Source organism: Hemitrygon akajei, chromosome 9 (genome assembly GCF_048418815.1).
Source record: "Hemitrygon akajei chromosome 9, sHemAka1.3, whole genome shotgun sequence".
Classification (NCBI taxonomy): domain Eukaryota; kingdom Metazoa; phylum Chordata; class Chondrichthyes; order Myliobatiformes; family Dasyatidae; genus Hemitrygon; species Hemitrygon akajei.
In genome coordinates this window covers 49,242,778-49,263,399 of record NC_133132.1, presented here as the reverse complement: position 1 = coordinate 49,263,399, position 20,622 = coordinate 49,242,778, and the positions used below count along the sequence as shown (strand labels likewise).

Below are 20,622 nucleotides of genomic sequence, written 5' to 3'. Positions count from 1 at the left end.
ATGGACTTTCCTCAGCCTTCGCAGAAAGTAGAGATGCTGCTGGGCTTTCTTTGCTATGGAGCTGGTGTTGAAGAACCAGGTGAGATTCTCCGTTAGGTGAACACCAAGAAATTTGGTGCTCTTTACGATCTCTACCGAGGAGCCGTCGATGTTCAACGGGGAGTGGTCATTCTGTGCCCTCCTGAAGTCAACAACCATCTCTTTTGTTTTGTTCACATTAAGAGACAGGTTGTTGGCTCTGCACCAGTCCATTAGCTGCTGCACCTCCTCTCTGTAAGCTGACTCATCGCTCTTGCTGATGAGACCCACCACGGTCGTGTCATCGGTGAACTTGATGATATGGTTCGAGCTGTGTGTTGCAGCACAGTCATGGGTCAGCAGAGTCAACAGCAGTTGACTGAGCACACAGCCCTGGGGAGCCCCCGTGCTCAGTGTGATGGTGTTGGAGATGCTGCTCCCGATCTGAATGATCTTGCATTCATCCAGTGCCTCAGAGGTGTTTTCCATACAAAAACTGATTTAATTTACTGTTGCTAATATAGTATATTTGCTGAATGTAATGTGTCAATTTCTGTACCATGGAGACCAAACACAATAGGTGAACAGTGTATAATTTTTGTCCACAGGTTAACACCATACTTCTGGTTGTCTTATTATTTCATTCCCCTCTTAACACTGCTACTCCAAAGAAGTTCAATACAATCCCAAAAACAGCATCTGAAACTCTGAAGCATATTGCGAACTTCCAGTTTCTTAAGTTGCTCATTTCTGATATTGTTCACTTTCTGAATTAATTTGTAAGTTTTAGTCTTCTGCGTGTTTTTTTTTCCGGCTATTTCATACAATTTACTTCTCCCATTTGTATTCACCTCCAGAATGATTGATTGTTTTTATTATTTCACCTTCATGTTTTTCCATTTTTGTCAAATGACCCCCCCTTGATTTCTACATGGTCACCACATTTTTCTTGTTTCTTTTTCTTCAATGCTTAAACCTGTTCCTTTTTGCCTTTTACCATTTGTAATGCGAAGACATCAACCTGAAATGTTAACTTCCACAAATGCTACCTGAGCTGAGTATTTCCAGTATTTACCCTCATTTGAAACGTTCCTTCTTTTTCTTTTGTTGTACAGAATACAGTGGACAAACTGATCAAAAAGACTAACTTAGCCTTGGTTGTGGGAACGAACAGTTGGAGGGATCAGTTTATTGAAGCTATCACTGTGAGCGCTGGTAAGTTTTTTTTTAAAGTTGAGTATGTCTTGGGAGTTTTTATCTGTGACACTGAATAAACCATTGAGGGAAAGGGTGCACTTTAATCTTTACACACCTCAAAGCTCCACCCTTCTTGGATCTGTTGCGTAGTAAGTGGTTAGGCCTGATGTCTCGAGGCCTAACCACCTGGTACCCAATCCTATTACTGCCTGTAGCCATTTGTTAGTATCTTGGGAAAATCATGCTTCCTGGTTTCCCACCAGCAAGTTTACCCATTCTCTCTGAAATTAAAAAAAAATTCCAGAGGTAATACAAATGGGGGTGGGGGGGGGGGTGGGGAAGCAGATTGTATAAAATAGCCAAAAAATAAACTGGAGACTATAAATTCTACCCTCCCATCCCCTTCTACAGGAGACTGCAAGCAGTATAACAAACCCAGTGATTTAGTTTGTGTCTTGAACTGGTGGCTTTTAACCAAATACTTTCTAGGCTCACAGCTAGTTAGTGTATCTGTGGAGAACAGCTGGAGCTGGCTTGCTGCACTGAGTATTCAATTCTGTGCTCTTTGCCCACTGCAGCATGAAAGTCAGGAACCTGAAGGTCAGAGGCATGTGCTTCTCTGTCTTATGTCCGAGGCTAGGAACCAGGTCCTCAGCTTCAAGCCAGCCATGGGTGATCTTCGGCTTATTTTTAAATTATTTCAAAGTTTAGTTCACAGGTTTCATATTTTTAATATATCATCTAATTTTTTACAATTTTATATACATCACCTTTCTAAATATTTTTAGTTCATAAGACATTTGAAAAAACATCGGATATTTGACAACAGTGATAGTCAGAAGGCAATCTGAGAGTGTGTAGACAGCTGCAGTAGCCTCGTGCTGCTCAGCCTGTTGTGCCTCCATTGAGGGGCAGCCATAGTGTTGACAGGACATCTGGAGAATTAGGCAGCAAAGATTTAGTGTGGTTGCTGGACATATATAGGCGGTGACTTGCAAAGTATCAGTAGAGATGAGTGCAATCTGCTCCACTGCATTCCTTTCCTCACCACTGCCCATCTCCAGAGTGAAAATATGTTCAGTATTGGAATAGTAAGGGTAGAAGAAGTTTATCTTGCCTTTCCCTCAAATGTGACATGAAGTACAGAAATGTTCACAGAAGGAAGAACACAATTTTAAGTGTATATAACTTTGTGGTAACAATTATTTCTCTCTCAAATATATCATTCCCATTGGTGTAGGTTATATAAGATCAACTTTGTTGTTAAACAACAACATGGCAGTAATTTTAATTTTTCTGAATGACCTATTTGCAATTAAAATAATTTTTGCTTTTTTCTGATATGACTTATTGATAAAGAAAATGGGCAAATAGTAATATCTATATGGAGTTTTACCTTCCTATCATGAGATGCTAGAAAACTTGTAACACAGAAGGGCCATTCAGCTCAGGTCTATAAATTGCCAAAAAGAAGTAATCAAATACACACTCAGGTACTGATTGAAGTTGATCATTTTGCCTGTACCATCAAGCAAAACAACAACACTGTGGGGAAATATCTTCCCCTATCTACTATATTTCCCTGGTTTTTGCAAAGATAGTATATTTTTAAACTTAGAATGTTCCTGTCATGCATTCAAGGTCAAAGTCCTAGTAGTTTTGTATTTAAATTCCTGTTTTAATGCAGATTAGACAGTATATGGTCTTTCAGATTGTCTGTCCTTTTGATTGCCTTGATTGGCTTATGTTGACCTTCCATGTTTTGATAGCTCTTAGGGGAAATTAGAAGGATTTACATTTAATCCTATAAACTGCTGATTAATTTAAAATTATCTGTACAGTTTATTGCTCCCATCAGCTGAAAGAAATTTGTTTGGCTTCCAGTGTTGGAACATTCCCCAGAAGCCCTTTTAAACTTGGTACCCCTTTGAGAGAATTTCATTAACCATCCAGTCAGGACATGTGAAGTTTTTTAAAAATAAAGTTAATTGCCCTTATAGATAACATGAATTTGAATATGAATAATTTATGAAAGCAGTTCGATACTACTTTTTCCTATCCTATTGTTTCAATATAGTATTTGCAATATAATCATTGAAAAACCCTTTTTTGTAATGCATGCTTTTAAATCCTGTCTTGCCTCATCTTTTGATTCTAACCTATTCTAGCTCTACAGCCCTTTGAGAACTGTACAAGTACCTTCCACATTTACAAATCTTATTACTCTAGCAACTTTGCTTTGAAATGTGCCTTCAATTCTGACGGATAGGGTGAATGAATGAACTCTGGGCATGGATAGTCACTTGGGACTAGGCTATTATAGTCATTACAGAAACATGTGAGGGATACGATTGGCAGCATTAGGCAGAGATGGAGAAAAGACATATATCACAACAATAGACAGATGAAATTATTGAGGGATCATCCAGATGAAAAATAACTGATTGATCACCTTTTTGGCGATGTTTTATAGGCCCCCAAATAGTTCATGGGAATTTGGAACAAATATGCAGGGAAGATTGTGGAGAGTTACAAGAATAATAGGTTTGTCATAAGAGGGGATTTTGGCTTAGACTGGGGCTTTGTACTTTCAAGGGTTTAGAAGAGTGGAATTTGTGATTGGCAGCATGGTAGCATAGTGGTTAGCAAAACACTATTAGAGTCCAGCTCCTGCCATTGTCTATAACGAGTTTGTTTGCTCTTCCTGTGCCCATGTGGGCTTCCTCTGGGTGCTCTGGTTTCCTCCCACAGTTCAAAGATGTACACGTTAATAAGTTAATTGGTCACATGGGTGTAATTGGGTGGCATGGGCTTGTTGGGCTGAAAGAGCCTGTTAATCTTGCTGTATCTCTAAATAAATGAATAACTAAATAAATAGTTTCTTGGGCAAAACCATGCTGACTTTGGCCTACTTTATCATGCGCCTCCAAGGCCTCATTCTTAACAATGGACTCCCAGCATTTTTCCAACCGCTGAAGACAGGCTAACTGGCCAATAATTTCCTTTTCCTGTCTCCCTCCCTTATTAAAGAGTAGAGTGTCACTTTCTCCCTAGTAATACACTCACTTATTTCCCCTGGTATTCTTGAATTTCTGGCATACTGCTGGTGTCTTTCATAGTAAAGACTGACAAATAAATACTTAAGTTCGTCTGCCATTTCTTTGTCCCCCATTACTAACTTTTCAGTGTCTTTTTTCCAATGGTCCAATATCCACTGTCTCTTTAATGCTTAGATATCTAAAAATACTCTTGGTGTGCTTTGATATTATTGGCTAGCTTACCTTCATATTTCATCTTTTCTCTCCTTATTGATTTTTTATTTGCCTTCTTTTATGCTGTCTTTAACTTCCCTTGTCAGCCATGGTTGCCTCAGCTTCTCTTTAAAATACTTCATCCTTGGAATGTATCTATCTTCTGCCTTCCAAATTCCCCTCAGAAACTCCAGCTATTGCTGTTCTGTCATCATCCATTCCTCTCTCATGCTTCTGTAACTCCCTTTACTCCACTGTAATACTGATATATCTGACTTTATCTTCTCCCCCTCAAACTGCAGGATTAATTCTATCATATTTTTCAAGAAGAACTGTGAAAATATAGACAAGTAGACTGATATGCTAGTTAAATTACTGAAGTGTATTTTGAGAGATATGATACATTTGCATTTGAAAATCCCAGATTGATCAGGGATAATCAGCATGGCTGTGTACTTGAGAATTCACATGTTAAGAACTTGATTGAGAATTTTTTTTATGAAGGACCGCGAAGGTCAATGAGGGCAGTGTAGTAGATGTGGTCTACCTAGACTTCAATAAAACCTTTGTAAAATTCCATGCGAGTGGTTACTCTGGAAGGTGGGAGAGCTTGCTATTTGGATACACAATTGGTTTGATGATAGGAAGCACAAAGTGATGAAAGAAGTTTTTTTCTGCACTAGAAGCTCGTGACTGGTAGTGTGCTTCAGGTCAGTGTTAGGCTCGTTGTTTATCATCTACATCAACAATTTAGATATGAATGTACAAGGCATGGATAGTAAGTTTGCAGATGATGCTAAAATAGGTGGTGTCATGGACAGTGAATATTGTTATCAAGAATTACAGTGGGATCTTGATCAGCTGTGTAAGTGGGCCAGGGAGTGGCAAATGAGGCTTAGTTCAAATAAGCACGAAAGGTTACATTTTGGAAAGTCAAATCAAGGTAGGGCTTTCACAATGAACAGTAGAGCCATGGAGTTTTAGGTGGATAAGGATTGTGAAGAAGGCTTTTGGCACACTAGCCTTCATTCATCAGGGCATTGAGTCTGATGCTGGTGAAGTTACATTTGGAATAATGTGTTCAGTTTTGATTGTCCTGCCATAAGAAATATTAAACTGGAAAGAGTATAGAAAAGATTTACAAGGATGTTGAGGGACTGAATTTTAGTAAAAGGTTGGACAAACTACGACTTACTGGAGTGTAGAAGACTGAGAGGTGACCATGTAGAAGTGTATACAGTCATGAGGGGCATGGATAGACAGGGTGAATGCACTCAGTTCTTGTCCCAGGGTGGGGAATTGAGAACTAGAGTGTGCAGCTTCAAGGTGAGAAGGGAGATATTTAATAGGAATCTGAAGAGCAACTTTTTCACTCAGAGGGAGGTCAGGATATGGAATAAGCTCCCAACAGTAGTAGTTAAGGCAGATACATTAACAACTTTTAATAGACAGTCAGACAGGTACCTGTATAGGATATGTTTAGAAGACTATTGGCCAAATGTGGGCATATGGAAGTAACTTGGATGTTGGCATGGATGAAGTGGGCCAAAGGGCCCGTCTTTGCTGTAGGGCTGTGACACCAAAGAGATCATTTTCAAATATGGCTGTGGAACCAGCTCAGAGGGGTATAATGGTTAGATTGAGCTGGGAAGAAGGGGATAAGAGACCTAGTAAGTTTTGTAATGGAGGTGACAGTGGGGAGGGCAGGGAGTTATGTGGGCACAGGGCATTAGAAAAGAAACAATCTTAAGAGGCTGACTGGAAAATGTTGGAAAGGAGGAAGGGTGAGAGAATCTGGGTGGATCAGAAAGAAAGGAACAGGGGAGTAAAGGTTATCTGAAATTGAAAATGTTTAGGCCATTGGGTTGTAGTTGAAACACAATATGCTTTTAGTTCTTTGTGTTGGGCCTCACCCCAGCAGTGGAGACAGACAAGACAGTATGAAAATGGTAAGGGGATTTGAAATGGCATACAACTAGGAGAACAAGCTGCCAATTGCAGATGTGATGCAATAGATAATGTTGGAGGAGGTGCATATGAACATCCACCACACTTGGAAGGACTGTTTAGGTTGCTGAATAACTGTAAGGGTGAGGATGTTGTACTACTCACAGTTACAAGGGAAGGTGCAACTGGGGAAGGAGTAGGTGGGGAGTGAGTGAACCAGGGTGTCATTAAAAGAGACAAGGAAGATGTGACTGGTGATGGTATTGGGTAGAAAATGAAGAATCATATTCTGAATATAGAGCTGGTGGGATGAAAGGCAAGGACCAAAGAAATGCTACCTCTGTTCTGTCTATGGAGAGGTATTTGAGAGCAGAAGTGCAAAAAACAGAGGAGATGTAGGTATGGAACCTATCAGCTACAATAGAGAGAAAGCCACATTTCTAGAAAAAAAGGAATAGCAGATGTCCTGGAATGGAAAGCTTTACCTCAAACAAATGTATCAGAGACTGAAATGGAGAGAGATCTTCAAGCGATTGGATGGATGGAAGTGTAGTCTAGGTAGCTGTGGAACTTGGGTTTATTATAGTAGGTATTAATGATTAGTTTGTATCTTGAGATGGGGATACATTCAGAAAGCGAAGAGAGGTGTTATAAATGGTCCAAGCAAATTTGATAGTTTAAAAGTTAGTGGTGCAGTTGATCATTTCCACTTGGGTATAGGAAACGATTGTAGTTGACGAATTAGAGAAAGAGTTGAGAAGTGGTACCAGAGTGTGTTTGAAACAAGAAATATTCCATCTAGCTGACCAAAAAATGGGCATAGCTGGGGCACGTGAAAAATCAAAAGAGAAATTCATGGTGGGAACAAATTCTGATGGGCCAGATAGATGTGTTATATATGGTAAGTGGTTAGATCTGTTTTCTATAAGGACACAGAGTACCTTAAGTCTTTCTAGAGTTTCAAGGCGTAACTAGGCTTTGGGATCAGATTGTTTTGCAGTGTTAACAAAACATTCAGAATTTGCATTCCTGAAGTAAGGAGACCTTTGCGAGATCATCTACAATGAATCAAAATGTTTTATTGACTACTGCAAAAACAATGTCGATTGATATTTAGTTGTGGAATTAAGCAAGTTTGCTTCCATTGAATATTTCAGAACCTGGGACATGACGTTTATTTCAGTTCTTGGATTATTTTACCCAGGATCCCTTTTTCCTTTCCTATCTCTTCCTATCCCAAACTTATCACATCTTCACCATCCCTTTTGATCCTCCACTTTTAATCTTAAACAAGCAGATCTCAGCTTCATTTCCCTGATTGCTTTCTAAATAAATTCCAAGCCCAATGTGATGCTCAACTCTTCTGCTGCTGCCTTTCCTGCCATAGCAACACACAAGATGGTGGAGGAACTCACCAGGTGAGGCAGTAATATAAGGAAAAGAATAAACAGTCGATGATTGGTGCTGAGACCGTTCATCATTACTCAAAAGGAACGTTGAAAAAGCCAGAATAAGAAGCTGAAGGGAAGAAGTATAGATTAAGGTGATGAAGCCAAGTGGGTGGGAGTGGGAGAATGAAGTGAAAAGCTGGGAGGTGTTAACTGGAAAAGGTAAAGGAATGAAGAAAGAATTTGAGAAGAGTGTACGTGGTAGAAAGGGAAGTAGGAGAGACCTCAAAGGGAGGTGATAGGCAGATAAGAAGAGAAAGAGGTATGAGGTGGGCCAGAGTGGAGAATGGAAAAAGATGGAAAGGGGGTGGGGAAAAATTACCAGAAACTAGAGAATTCGATGTTTATGCCTTCAGGTTAGAGACTACACAGACTGAGGATTAGGAGTTGCTCCTCCAACCTAAGAGTGGCTTCATCATGACAGTGGAGGGGCCATGGATCGAAATCTTGGAATTGGAATGGCGATTGGAATTAAAATAGATGGCCACTGGGAAATCTGCTTGTTGTGTATGGAGCAAAGGTGCTTGACAAAGCAGTTCCCCACTTTACATCAGGTCTCACTGAGATAGAGGAGGCCGTATCGGGAGCACCGGATACCCAACAAACTTGCAGGTGATGTGTTGCCTCACCTGGAAGGTTGCTTTGGGGCTCTGATTGGATGTGAGGGAGGAGTTGAATGGGCCAATGTAGCACAGCATCTGGAAGGGAACATTTTCTGTGTGAAGCCACAATCTACTCAGTTATTTGCTCCAGATTCCAGCATTTGCAGTCTCTTGTGTCATTACAAACCATTCTCATTTCAATCAACTACTGTAATTTTTTGAGATACAGCACAGAACAGGCCCTTCTGGCCCAACAAGCCGCACCACCCAGCAACCCACCTATTTAACACTGACCTAATCACATTACAATTTACAATGACCAATTAACCTACTAACCAGTACGTGTTTGGACCATGGGAGGAAACTGGAGCAAAACCATGTGGTCCTAGAGAACATACTGACGGTGCTGGAATTGAACTCTGAACTCCGATGCTAACATGAGTATAATGCTAACCACTATGCTACCATGGTACCCTATTGTTGATGGAAATGAAAAAGTGGATTAGTACTTGCCCATTCGTCCGTGATATACCCCGTCACCTTTTTCCTCTTTCCTTCTTGCCCTTAACTTGGAAGAACTCAGGCTGTCCAAATGAACCAGCAATTCACCTGTACTTCCAATTTAGTGTACTGCATTCACTGCTCAGAATATCTCCTCTACAAAGGAAAAACCAAACAATTTAAGTGATTTCTTTAGTGTTCTTCAGTCTGCCAGAACAATCTTGAGCTTTGTCTGTCACTTCAGATCTCTGCAGCACTCTCACTCCCACCTCTTTTTGATCTATTTTGTTCCAGTGGTGTCTGTTCTTGACACAGGCAAAAGCAACTTGGCCTTGTCAAGACATTGTAGTCCTCAGGAACCAATGTTAAATTTCTGGCAGCTTCCCACTTTTTCCCAGGGTGTGGTTGGAATCCAGATGAAAGATCTTGTCCCAAAATCTCAACTATTTCCCTCCACAGATGTTGCCTGCCCTGGCAAATTTCTTCAGCATCTTTTTTTTTCCTCCAGGTTCTTGAACTTTTATGTTCAAAGTAAAATTTATTATCAGAGTATACACATGTCACCAGATACAACCCTGAGATTCTTTTTCTGCTGCATACTTATCTGTAGAACACGATTTGAAAGCTATGAACATCAGGAACTATAAACGAAATAAATTGCAAATGCAAATAATAAATAGCAATAAGTAAAGAGTATGAAATATCAAGATAAGAGTCCTTAAATTATTGTAGTTATCCCCTTTTGTTCAGGAGCCTGATGGTTGAGGGGTAGTAACTGTTCTTGAAGCTGGTGGCGTAAGTCCTGAGGCTCCTGTATCTTCCACCTGCAGTAGTGAGAAAGAGCATGGCCTGGGTGGTGAGTGTCTTTGGTAATGGATGCTGCTGGTCTACAGTGACGTTTCATGGTTGGGAGGGTACTGGGCCTAATCCGCTACCCTTTGTAAGACCTCCTGCCCAAAGGCATTGATGTTTCCATATCACACCGTAATGCGTTTCCACCACATATCTATAGAAGTTTGTCAAGGTTTTTGATGTCATGCTTAATCTTCACAGACCCCTGAGGAAGTAGAGGGGATGTTGTGCTTCCTTTGCAATTATATTTATATGATGGGTCCAGAATAGGTCCTCTGAGGTAGTGATGCCCAGGAATTTAAAGTTACTGATCCTTTCCACCGCTGATCCTCCGATGATTACTGGTTCATAGACCTCTGGTTTCCCTGTCCTGATGTCTACTATCAGTTCCTTAGTCTTATTGACATTGAGTGAAAGGTTGTTGTTATTACAGCACTCAGCCAAATTTTCAGTCTCCCTCTGATATGTTGCTTCATCACCATCTTTGATAGAGCCCACAGCAATGGTGTCATCAGCAAACTTGTACATTGTGTTGGAGCTGTACTGAACCACATAGTCAATAGGTGTAAAGCGAGTAGAGCAGGGGTGCTCCCGTGCTGTTGGAGAATGTGGAGGAGATGTTTTTGCCAATCCCAACTGACTGGGATCTACAAGTGAGGAAATCCAGGATCCAATTGCGCAAAGAGGTACTGAGGCCCAGGAATGCATTCCTGGTGTTAAATTCAACTACCAAGTGATTTTGCTTTAACTTTAAAGTAATGCCCATTTGTCTTTCCACCCAAGCTGAAATATTTGTGCACCATCTAACCGCCTTGTTACTCATTTGGGCTGTCATTAATTGTCTGCACTCTAACTATAGGAGTCTGCTTGCATAAACTGCCATCAAATTGTTTTAAACCACAAAAGTACTATAATAAATTAGCACATATTTTTCAAAGATGAATATATAATTATTAATGTATGTTACCCTCTGCTAATAACTTAAAAGATAATTCTCCAGCTAACAATCTTGGCAAACCTAGATGGCTTGACCATAGCAGTGTTTTCAATTACATGCACAAACTCTGCTTTTCACCTCCCATTTACTTCAGTTATTTGTTGTTCATGATGCCTACTTCTAACTTACAAAAATTGCTACAGCTAATTAAAGGCTTCTCTGATGCAAAAGCTAATTCTTTCTATTGTAACTGGAGGCTCTGTGTGAATAAAGCAGCTTGATTTAGGCAAAAGACATCCTTTGTCCCTTTGCACACTGCAATTTAACTTTCTTTCAACAGGGATGATGCAACTGTTTTTCTGGTTCTTTGTAGGCAACTTTTTCAGACTAGATAATTTTTCCTTTTGCATTGAATTTCCTAATTCCACTTGACAGATTCAGACAAAGGGTTCTGCCAAGTCAGTTCAGTATATTGTAGATGGAGCGCTAGATTTTCTATCCATACACCGAGTAGGCAGTAATTGGAGAGAGCCTTTGTAAACAATAGTCATTGCCGCAAAGTCTGGAAAAAAATGTTTCATTTGTTCTCAGAAGCTTATTATCAACAAGAACAGGAGAATAAAATCATTAGTGTGATTTCAGGACTGATAATTCTGTCTCCAAGCTTAATTATTAATTAAAGTTACTAAGTTTAAAGACTATTATTTCACAGTGACCTCGCTAAAGTAATGAAAAATGTGCATGGAGTGGGGATGCAGTTTGAGGTGGAGACACAAGGTTGCAGATGAAACATGAGAAGTTCTTACCCGCAACGTCGACTGTACATTTCCTTCCATAGGTGCTCCCTGACCTGCTGAGTTCCTCCTGTTCCTTATGTATATTGCTCAAGATTTCCAGCATCTTGTGTTTCAAGATGCCAACAGATTGAGTTGTATAATGCTGTTTCTGCTTAGCAGTAAAGCAACTGAAAATCGATTTTTGTTTTGGTGTGAAATGTACAAAGATAATTTCTGGAAATACATTCAGCAACTTGGTGTCAGATAATCTTGCCCCCCTTTTTTTGCATTTCCTTTCCTGACCTAGACAATGTCCTTTGGCTGATCTCATGCTGAATAATTTTGAGTTCTAAACTAACCCAAAATGAACCATGACTCAGGTTTTTCAGTAATGGGCAAGCTGTGTTGCTGAGCATCAAGTTAATTTATCTTGAAGCGAAACCTACTGTTACAGGAATTTCGCAATAATTCACACCGTCAACTTTGCCTACTAAACCACACCTGCAACCAAGATGCTATCAAATATTGCCATTAATTTGCTGCAGAAGGCAATGGAGGAAGAGATAAAGATTAAGGGGGGATTGGAGAGATAATAATAATTTCTACCTATTTATGTAACACACACTCGACAATTTTTCTTGATGTTGCTCCAAAAATGTATTTCGCCCATCAACTTGTGCAATTTGGCATTGGTATATGGATGTCTGCTCCTGAAATCTCTTGGCTCTCTTACTCTGTTAGGGGAATTATTTTAAAAAAACAATTTATTTTTGTTTGCTCTACTTAATCCTAGTCACCATTCACTATGCCTTGTGCAGGAAGGCACAGAGTCGACTGTACTTCCTAAGAAGGTTGGCGTCATTCAGTGTCTGTAGTGAGATGCTGAAGATGTTCTATAGGTCAGTTGTGGAGAGCGCCCTCTTCTTTGTGGTGGCGTGTTGGGGAGGAAGCATTAAGAAGAGGGACGCCTCACGTCTTAATAAGCTGGTAAGGAAGGCGGGCTCTGTCGTGGGCAAAGTACTGGAGAGTTTAACATCGGTAGCTGAGCGAAGGGCGCTGAGTAGGCTACGGTCAATTATGGATAACTCTGAACATCCTCTACATAGCACCATCCAGAGACAGAGAAGCAGTTTCAGCGACAGGTTACTATCAATGCAATGCTCCTCAGACAGGATGAAGAGGTCAATACTCCCCAATGCCATTAGGCTTTACAATTCTACCGCCAGGACTTAAGAACTTTTTAAAAGCTATTATTAATGCTTTTTGAGATAGTGATTTAGATGCATATCATATTTTTTACTGAGTTAAGTATTGTATGTAATTAGTTTTGCTACAACAAGTGTATGGGACATTGGAAAAAAGTTGAATTTCCCCATGGGGATGAATAAAGTATCTATCTATCTATCTATCTATCTATAATAGCTAGGATTTCCTAGTGGCCACAGCCATTTTAATTCCACTTCCCATTTACATTGACATGTCTGCCCACAGCCTTCTCTACTGCCAGATTGAGGCATGACACAGTTTAGAAGAATAGCACCTCAGATTCCACCAGATTGCATGAACATTGATTTTTTTAAATTTCTATTAACCATTCTCTTCTGCTTTCCTTACCCCACTGGCTCCGTCCTTTCTCTTTCCCCACCTTCTTGGGTCCCTTATTACCCCACATATTCCTCCATCTGGTTTTGCTTCTCACCTCCTTCCCTTTATATCATAGTCCACTGTCCTGTCCTATCAGATTCCAGCTTGTTCGTCCCCTTATCACTTCCTCCTAGCATCTTTTAGCATCTTGCATTATTCCCATTCTTTTCCTTCCCCCCCCCCCCCCCCCCAACTTGGATTCATCTATCACTTACCAGCTGTTACTCCACCACTCTACCCCCCTACCCCACATTATTATACTGGCTGTCTCCCTCTTTCCAGTCTCATTGAGGGGTCTATATCTGAAACATCAACTACCCATTTCCATCTACATATGCTATCTAACCTGCTGAGTTAGTTCAGCATTTGTATTGTTGTACATTTCCAATATCCACACTTTCTTGTGTCTTCCTTCCTCCAGTTATCAGCATTCTCATAGAAGACAACATCTGTGAAGGAACTCATTGTCATTTAACTGTATACATGTACATAACCATATAATGTTTATAGAAATGAGAAAATGTTTTTTCAAACCAGGGTATAAAGCACAATAGTACACATAACACACAATAACTTTAGGAAGGTATGGATAAAATCTACAGATGATTCACACATATATAACAAACTAAAGCACATTATTTTTAAATTTTGTAAGCTACTGAACAGATTAACAGTTCGAATATGATGTGGCTCGGAGTTCAGCAGTCTAAAGGCCTGAGGGAAGAAACTCTCTCTCGTCCTGACCGTTCCTGTTTTATGCATCGTAGTCTCCTGCGTGATGGTAGAAAGTCAAAGAGGATGCTAGATGGATGGGTAGGATCCTTAGTAGTACTAAAAACCCTACATATGCAGTGCTCCTGATAAATGTCCCCGATGGATCAATGGTAGGGAGACCCCAATGATCCTCTCAGCTGTTTTCACCGTACTTCGTAGGGACTTGCAGTTCATTGCTCAACTGCTCCCTCTGCAATTGAACACTGGACTTCTTAACACCAAGTCCACAGTCAGTCCGTGGGGCAGCAACGTCTCTCGTCCCATCATGCTGAGCACTGGCACTCCCCAAAGCTGTGTGCTCTGCCCGCTGCTGTTCACACTGCTGACACATAACTCTGTCGCAGGATCCAGCTCAAACCGTGCCATCAAGTTTGGAGATGACACAACAGTGGCTTACCTTATTAAGAACAATGATGAGAAGGAGTATAGAGAGGGTATACTCTTGTAACTTCTGTTTAATCAGAAACATAAAATCAAACATATAGATCCAAGATTTGTTGCTACAATTTGTAACAGGAGTACAGCCATTATATGAACATAGGCAGAGGTACAGTATCATTTTGTTGTCAGATTGAAAATTTATACACAAGATAAAAAGAATATTGGTTGCAATATCTTTTGAAAGATTTTAGTAATGTTACAATTAAAGAGTTTGTGGTTCCTTTGCATTTCTAAATCATAAATCTTGTAAGTGCTAAGTCACTATGGAATACTTTGGAGTTTTACTGTGTAATTTTTCAGTTTAGCACTCTTACTAATGTTAATGGACATCACAGTCCTTTTCTGAGGAATTCAATTGAATCATTATACTAGATTAAACATGAAACTCTAGTAAACTACCAGAATATAATATTATTCTGTATGCTGTATCATTGTGTGGAAAGAACAGCATAATGGAGAAATTTGTTTGATGTAACTGATGATGTAACAAAGGTTATTCATTTTGATATCATAGGTAGCTAGATTTTAAAAGCTTTCACAAAATATTAACACAAGGAAATTTGCAGATGCTGGAAATTCAAGCAACACACACAAAATGCTGGTGGAATGCAGCAGGCCAGGCAGCATCTATAGTGAGAAGCACTGTCGACGTTTCGGGCCGAGACCCTTCATCAGGACTTCATCAAATGCTGTGTCGTGATGAAGGGTCTCAGCCCAAAACGTCGACAGTGCTTCTTCCTATAGATGCTGCCTGGCCTGCTGCGTTCCACCAGCATTTTGTGTGTGTTGCTCAAAATATTAACATGTTCGATACTGCATGTTAGCCTTTATCTGTTTGCTTTTATTGTAATTTTGTAATACTTGGGCCTTGCTAAAGCCAACTTTTATTGCCCATCTCTAATTGCCTTTGAGGATTTATTGGTGAGCTCCTGTCTTGAACCTCTTGTGTACCTCTGAAGGTACAGCCACGGTACTATTGAGGAGTGAGTATCAGAGTTTCAATATGGTGATAATGAATAACTAGTGAGGTTTACAAATCCGGATGGTGTGAGAGTCAGGTGGACTTTCACTTGTTGGTGTTTCTATGCACCTGTAACCCTCAGTAGAGGTACACATTTGGGAAGTGCTGTCAGAGAAGAATGGGTGAGTAACTGCAATCCATTTCTCTGAAAGGTTGCACTTCTGGCACTGGACACTTTATTCAGCATCATACTGAAGTATCGTGCTTTATATTTAGTTCTTCAGAGTTGGACCTGTGGATAAAAATTAGGATTGGGAAAAAAAGTGGTGTAAGCAAATCAGTAAGTGAACTCTATATTACACACATCAGCAGAAAACAAAATTACTCAGGCTTGGTTCAGACAGAAGTTTTGGATAGAAATAGTGTGTTTTGAATAAGTGGTCTTTATGTGCAGTGGTCTTTTGAATCATTTTGTATAAGTTTATTGAAGGTATAGTATCACATGAGGTTTTGTTACAATGCACTGCTTTTGTAAAAGTCTTGTCTTCTTGTGTCTGCTTGCATGATATTTACAACATGATGTTCAAGAACATTAAGACCAGTTTGATTACAATGAATAACCTCAGACTAGAGGTGTTATGGCTAATTATAGTGCACTACTGTCATACTGCAATCAGCTGATTTATTAATTAGTTTGTACATAACTGTAAAATGCTTCTGTTCAAAGTGATAAAAAGTAATTTTGTGTATCATAAAGTTGTTGGTACAAATTTATAAATCCAGATTTTAATTTATCGTAGCTTCAGGCAAACTTTGTTATCTTTGATGCCAATACATTTGTATGTCATTTGATATATAAGGAATAATATGCAATACAGTTTCCCTAAACTACATTGTTAATATGTTACTATAATGGACAGTTATTTTTAATACATGCCTTAGTAATTCAGATAAGGAACTTCATCTTCATCTTATTTTCAGTGCTAAAATGAGACAAATTTTCCAATAGTAGGTTAATTTTTCAATGTGTTCTACAATCTATGATTCCCATGCAGAAGTGAATCATAGCAAATACCAGAAATAGTTCTAATGCTTCAATTAATATGAGCCTCATGATTAAGTTTATTTAGATCATCATAAACACGAGGGATTTTAGAGATGCTGGAAACCCAGAACAACACACACAAAATGCTGGAGGAACTCAGCAGGTCAGACAGCATCTATGGAAATGAATACACAATCACCATTTCAGGCCGAGACCCTTCTTCAGGACTGGAAATGGAGGAAGGTGCCAGAATAAAAACATGGGGAAGGGGAAGGAGGACTAGATAGAAGATGATAGGTGATAGAAGATGATGGGTGGGTAAGGGAAAGGACAGGAGAAGAAGGAACCTGATAGAAGATAGTTGACCATGGGAGAAAGAGAAGAGGAGGAACACCGGGGTGGGTGATAGGCAGTTGAAGAGAAGAGGTAAGAGGCCAGGGTGGAAAATAGAAGAAAAGGGAATGGGAAAAATTACCAGAAGGAGAAATTGACGTTCATGCCATCAGGTTGGAGGCTACCCAGACAGCTGATGAGGTGTTGTTCCTCCACCCTGAGGGTAGCCTCGTCGTGGCCAAAGAGGACTAAAATTGACATGTCAGAACAGGAATGGGGGTAGGAATTAAAAAGGTTAGCCACTTGGGAAATTCCACTTATAGGCAGATGGTGTGGAGGTGCTGGACAAAGCAGACCCCAACTTGTGCAGGGTCTCACCGTTGTGGAGGAGGCTACTTCGAGAGTGCTGGATAAAATAGATGACCCCAACAGGTTTGCAGGTGAAATGTTGCCTCACCTGGAAGGACTGTTTGGGCCCAGAATGGAGGTAGGCAAGAAGGTGAATGGGCAGGTGGAGCATTAGATTATCATGTTTTACTCAAGCGGCAATTGGCAAAGTCAAAATGTTGTGTTTTTTTAACAAATTACCTTTCTGATGTCATGCATTTAGTTAATTTATTTTTGGCCTGTGGAGGTGCTGTTGTATTGCTTTTGAGATTTTATCAAGTTCCTTTCCCTAGGCTTCACTTAATAAGAACTTCTGCCTTGCCTTTTAGTGGCATCAGCATAGCAAATAGACTGGAAGTTGTTAAAATTATTGTAATGATAATGAATTAAGGGTCCTTTTTAACAACTTCCCAGCCAGGGATTTGGCTATTGATGGGTTACCCTAAGTTTTAAAAACATCCCACACATGATGCTCTTCCTCCAACATCTGCCTTCTCAAACTGATGGTAGATTTGAAATTATGTTGCCATATCACAACTATGCTTTTCCACTCTGACGCCATCTGAAGATTGATCTTCCCAATGTCAGAAGTAGTGAAGGAAAGGCTTAAGTGTACCAAACCTGTAAAGTCTGTTCTATTGTTCACAATGCCTTGGACATCATTAGCCTGGCATGGGTTGTAACTAGGAAACTGAATATGGTTGGGAATGGGCTTAATTTACTCTCTGTAAAGTGAAACAGGCTGAAAGAGGATAAATAATAAAATTGATCATTTTTAGATCTCTGTCCTTGAACACATAGACTTGCAGATTGCTTAATAATCCAGAAGTATTTATTTAGAAAATTAACACTGCCATTAAATATTTGTATCTTTACACTCATTTTAAGTGGGTTTCTCAATTTATACCTGGTCCCAGTTTTACTGGGGGGAAAAGGCAGAGGTTTATTAAAATGGAAACCTCAATCATATCTCTTTTCTAATGATCAAATTTAAATGAATTAACTAATATTTTTGTAGCTTTACATTGAATATTTTTTACAGTTCAAATATATTTTGGAACTTTTCTAATAACTGAAAAGTGTAACCTAGTCACTGTTCTATATAAAATGGCAGATACCTACCATTGAACTATTCCACCATCAGAAGGTTTTCATTTCTTTTACCATACCTACCTTTGTCTGGCTCATTTGAAAGCACTGTCCCCAAAGTTAAAAATTCATTCAGACTTGATCATAATATTTGCTGATATGCCATTGGCTACATTGATAATGGATGCTGTATTTCAGACTGATCACTAAACAAAGGTCTTAATTACTAATCACAATTTCAAAGAATAGTAAGATCCCCTAGTATCCTGGCCAACACTTAATCCTTGAGCCGCATCATTAAAGTAGATTATTTCACCATTACCATTTTGCTCTTTCTTGGATCTCTGTGTTTAAATCGTCAGATGAAATTGCAATATTGACTAAATTTCAATGTTCAGTGGTTCTTTTTTAGGACATCGGTACTTGTGAAAGATGCTGTATAAATACTAATCATTTGCTCAATTATGTGATATTGATTACTACTTTACTGATCTAACTTTATCAATACATCCTTAGTACTTAAGTAGTCTTCCCAGTATTTGTCTGCATAAAATAGTACATTAGGGTCCATATGATTGTTGTCTGCCCAACTCCCCCTTTAACTTGGTGTAGTCTTTCATTGATTCTATTATGATTATTATTCTATTATGAATTAATTGAGTATGCCTGCAAGAAGATGAATCTTAGGGTTGCATATGGTGACATCTATGTACTTTGATACCAAATTAACTTTAAACTTGTCCTGCTTCTTTTACATCTGGCTTGCCTTTCAAATCATCCATGAATTTTCGAATGTTTCTAGCAACTCTGATCCATTGTAAATACTGAATCTCAATTAGAAATTCAGTCTCTCATATTTCATTAATTCTATGTTTTCCATCATTTGAATTATGAAAAGCTTTCGACTATTACAATTTCACCATAGCTAAATTCTTAAAACATTCTAAAACTATTTTTCTGTTGTTTGTTTGGGCTGAGGGCCACAAAATTAACTTTGAATATTAATTCATAACCTTGATTGCATGTTAATTCATGGTTAGATTCTTAACCTGTATTTAGTGTGAAATTTTACGGAATTGTTTCCTGTATAATTCAAGCTAATCATCAAGTTTATCATTACAGCTTCTGGTTTTGAGTAAATCCTAGATTACTTTTATTTCTTTGTGTTGCAGCTTGTATGTTAAACTTGTAGTGTTTTGATCTGTGGAGATATGAATTAATTCCTTTATGATGACTGACTAATTCCTTGGTGCTTGTGCTAACACTGAGTAGACTAATAATAATCAAATTAATGACAATCTGTAGTGCTTTGTTTATGCTGCTCTTTGGTACTTAATTCCCACTACCTTTTATGATTGAACTGTGGAAAATCTGAATTTCCTACACTCAAACTCATTTATATCTATTTGATTGTATATAAAAAAGACTTGAACATGGTGTAGTAAAGTCCTGGTTCATTCAGTAAACCTTATCAAGGACGTGTAATTGGACAATGATTTTTTGAAATTATGATAGGTAAATTACATGTTCAGATGCATCACGCCTGTTGTAAAAATTTGTACTTACAAAGAAACTATAAATGTGTTGTAAAAACAAATGTTATATATTTTGATAGAATGGTTCACAAAGCATTCATGTACTGTAATTAAAAATCACATTGGGGGGGGAATAATCACTACCCTTTCACCACAAAGCTCTAAATTTAAATCCAGAATTAATATGTAAATATTAATATACTGAATAATACAGCATGCACAATGTTAACAAGAGTATTAGTCTATTTTTAATGATATTCTGCCATTTTCTGCAGGGGAAGATGATGACGACGATGAATGTGCTGAGGAGAAACTTCCTTCATGCTTTGATTATGTAATGCACTTTCTGACTGTCTTCTGGAAAGTTATTTTTGCAATTGTACCTCCTACGGAGTACTGGAACGGCTGGGCCTGCTTTGTGGTGTCCATTATAATGATTGGCATCCTAACTGCTGTTATTGGTGACTTGGCTTCGCATTTTGGCTGTACCATTGGACTGAAGGATTCGGTTACTGCAGTAGTATTTGTTGCACTGGGGACTTCGGTTCCAGGTAAAAAAAACATACTAGATCACCCTAATTTTTATAAAAAATTATATTGGAATTTTAAGCACTTTCTATAATCCTTTACCATTCTTATAACTGGTTTTTAAGAGTTATACCTGCTAATCTGTGGCTTTTGGCCCCTGACCTTTCTCTACACAAGTATAAATTTAAAGTTAAAGAAATGCAGTTGGAGATTGAAACTGAAATTGCAACGAAGGTGTTAAAATGCTACTACGGTACTTTAAATTTACAATGATGGCAATTCAAAATGAGAAAAATTTATTGAAGTATGCAACCAGTGAGTTTTTCTGTACTATGATCAGTATGCTGCATGGAGCA

At 38.9% G+C, this 20,622-nt stretch overlaps 1 protein-coding gene across 9 annotated transcripts in view; it reads left to right on the top strand.

Annotated features, from left to right (window-relative positions):
- LOC140733095 (sodium/calcium exchanger 1-like) overlaps positions 1–20,622 on the top strand; it is a 225,677-nt gene that overhangs the window by 171,741 nt on the left and 33,314 nt on the right. For all 9 annotated transcript variants that reach the window (XM_073055944.1, XM_073055948.1, XM_073055947.1 and 6 more), the window contains 2 exons: positions 1,134–1,233; positions 20,014–20,289. In XM_073055944.1, coding sequence (XP_072912045.1) covers positions 1,134–1,233; positions 20,014–20,289 — 376 coding nt within the window. The remainder of the gene's footprint in view (positions 1–1,133; positions 1,234–20,013; positions 20,290–20,622) is intronic.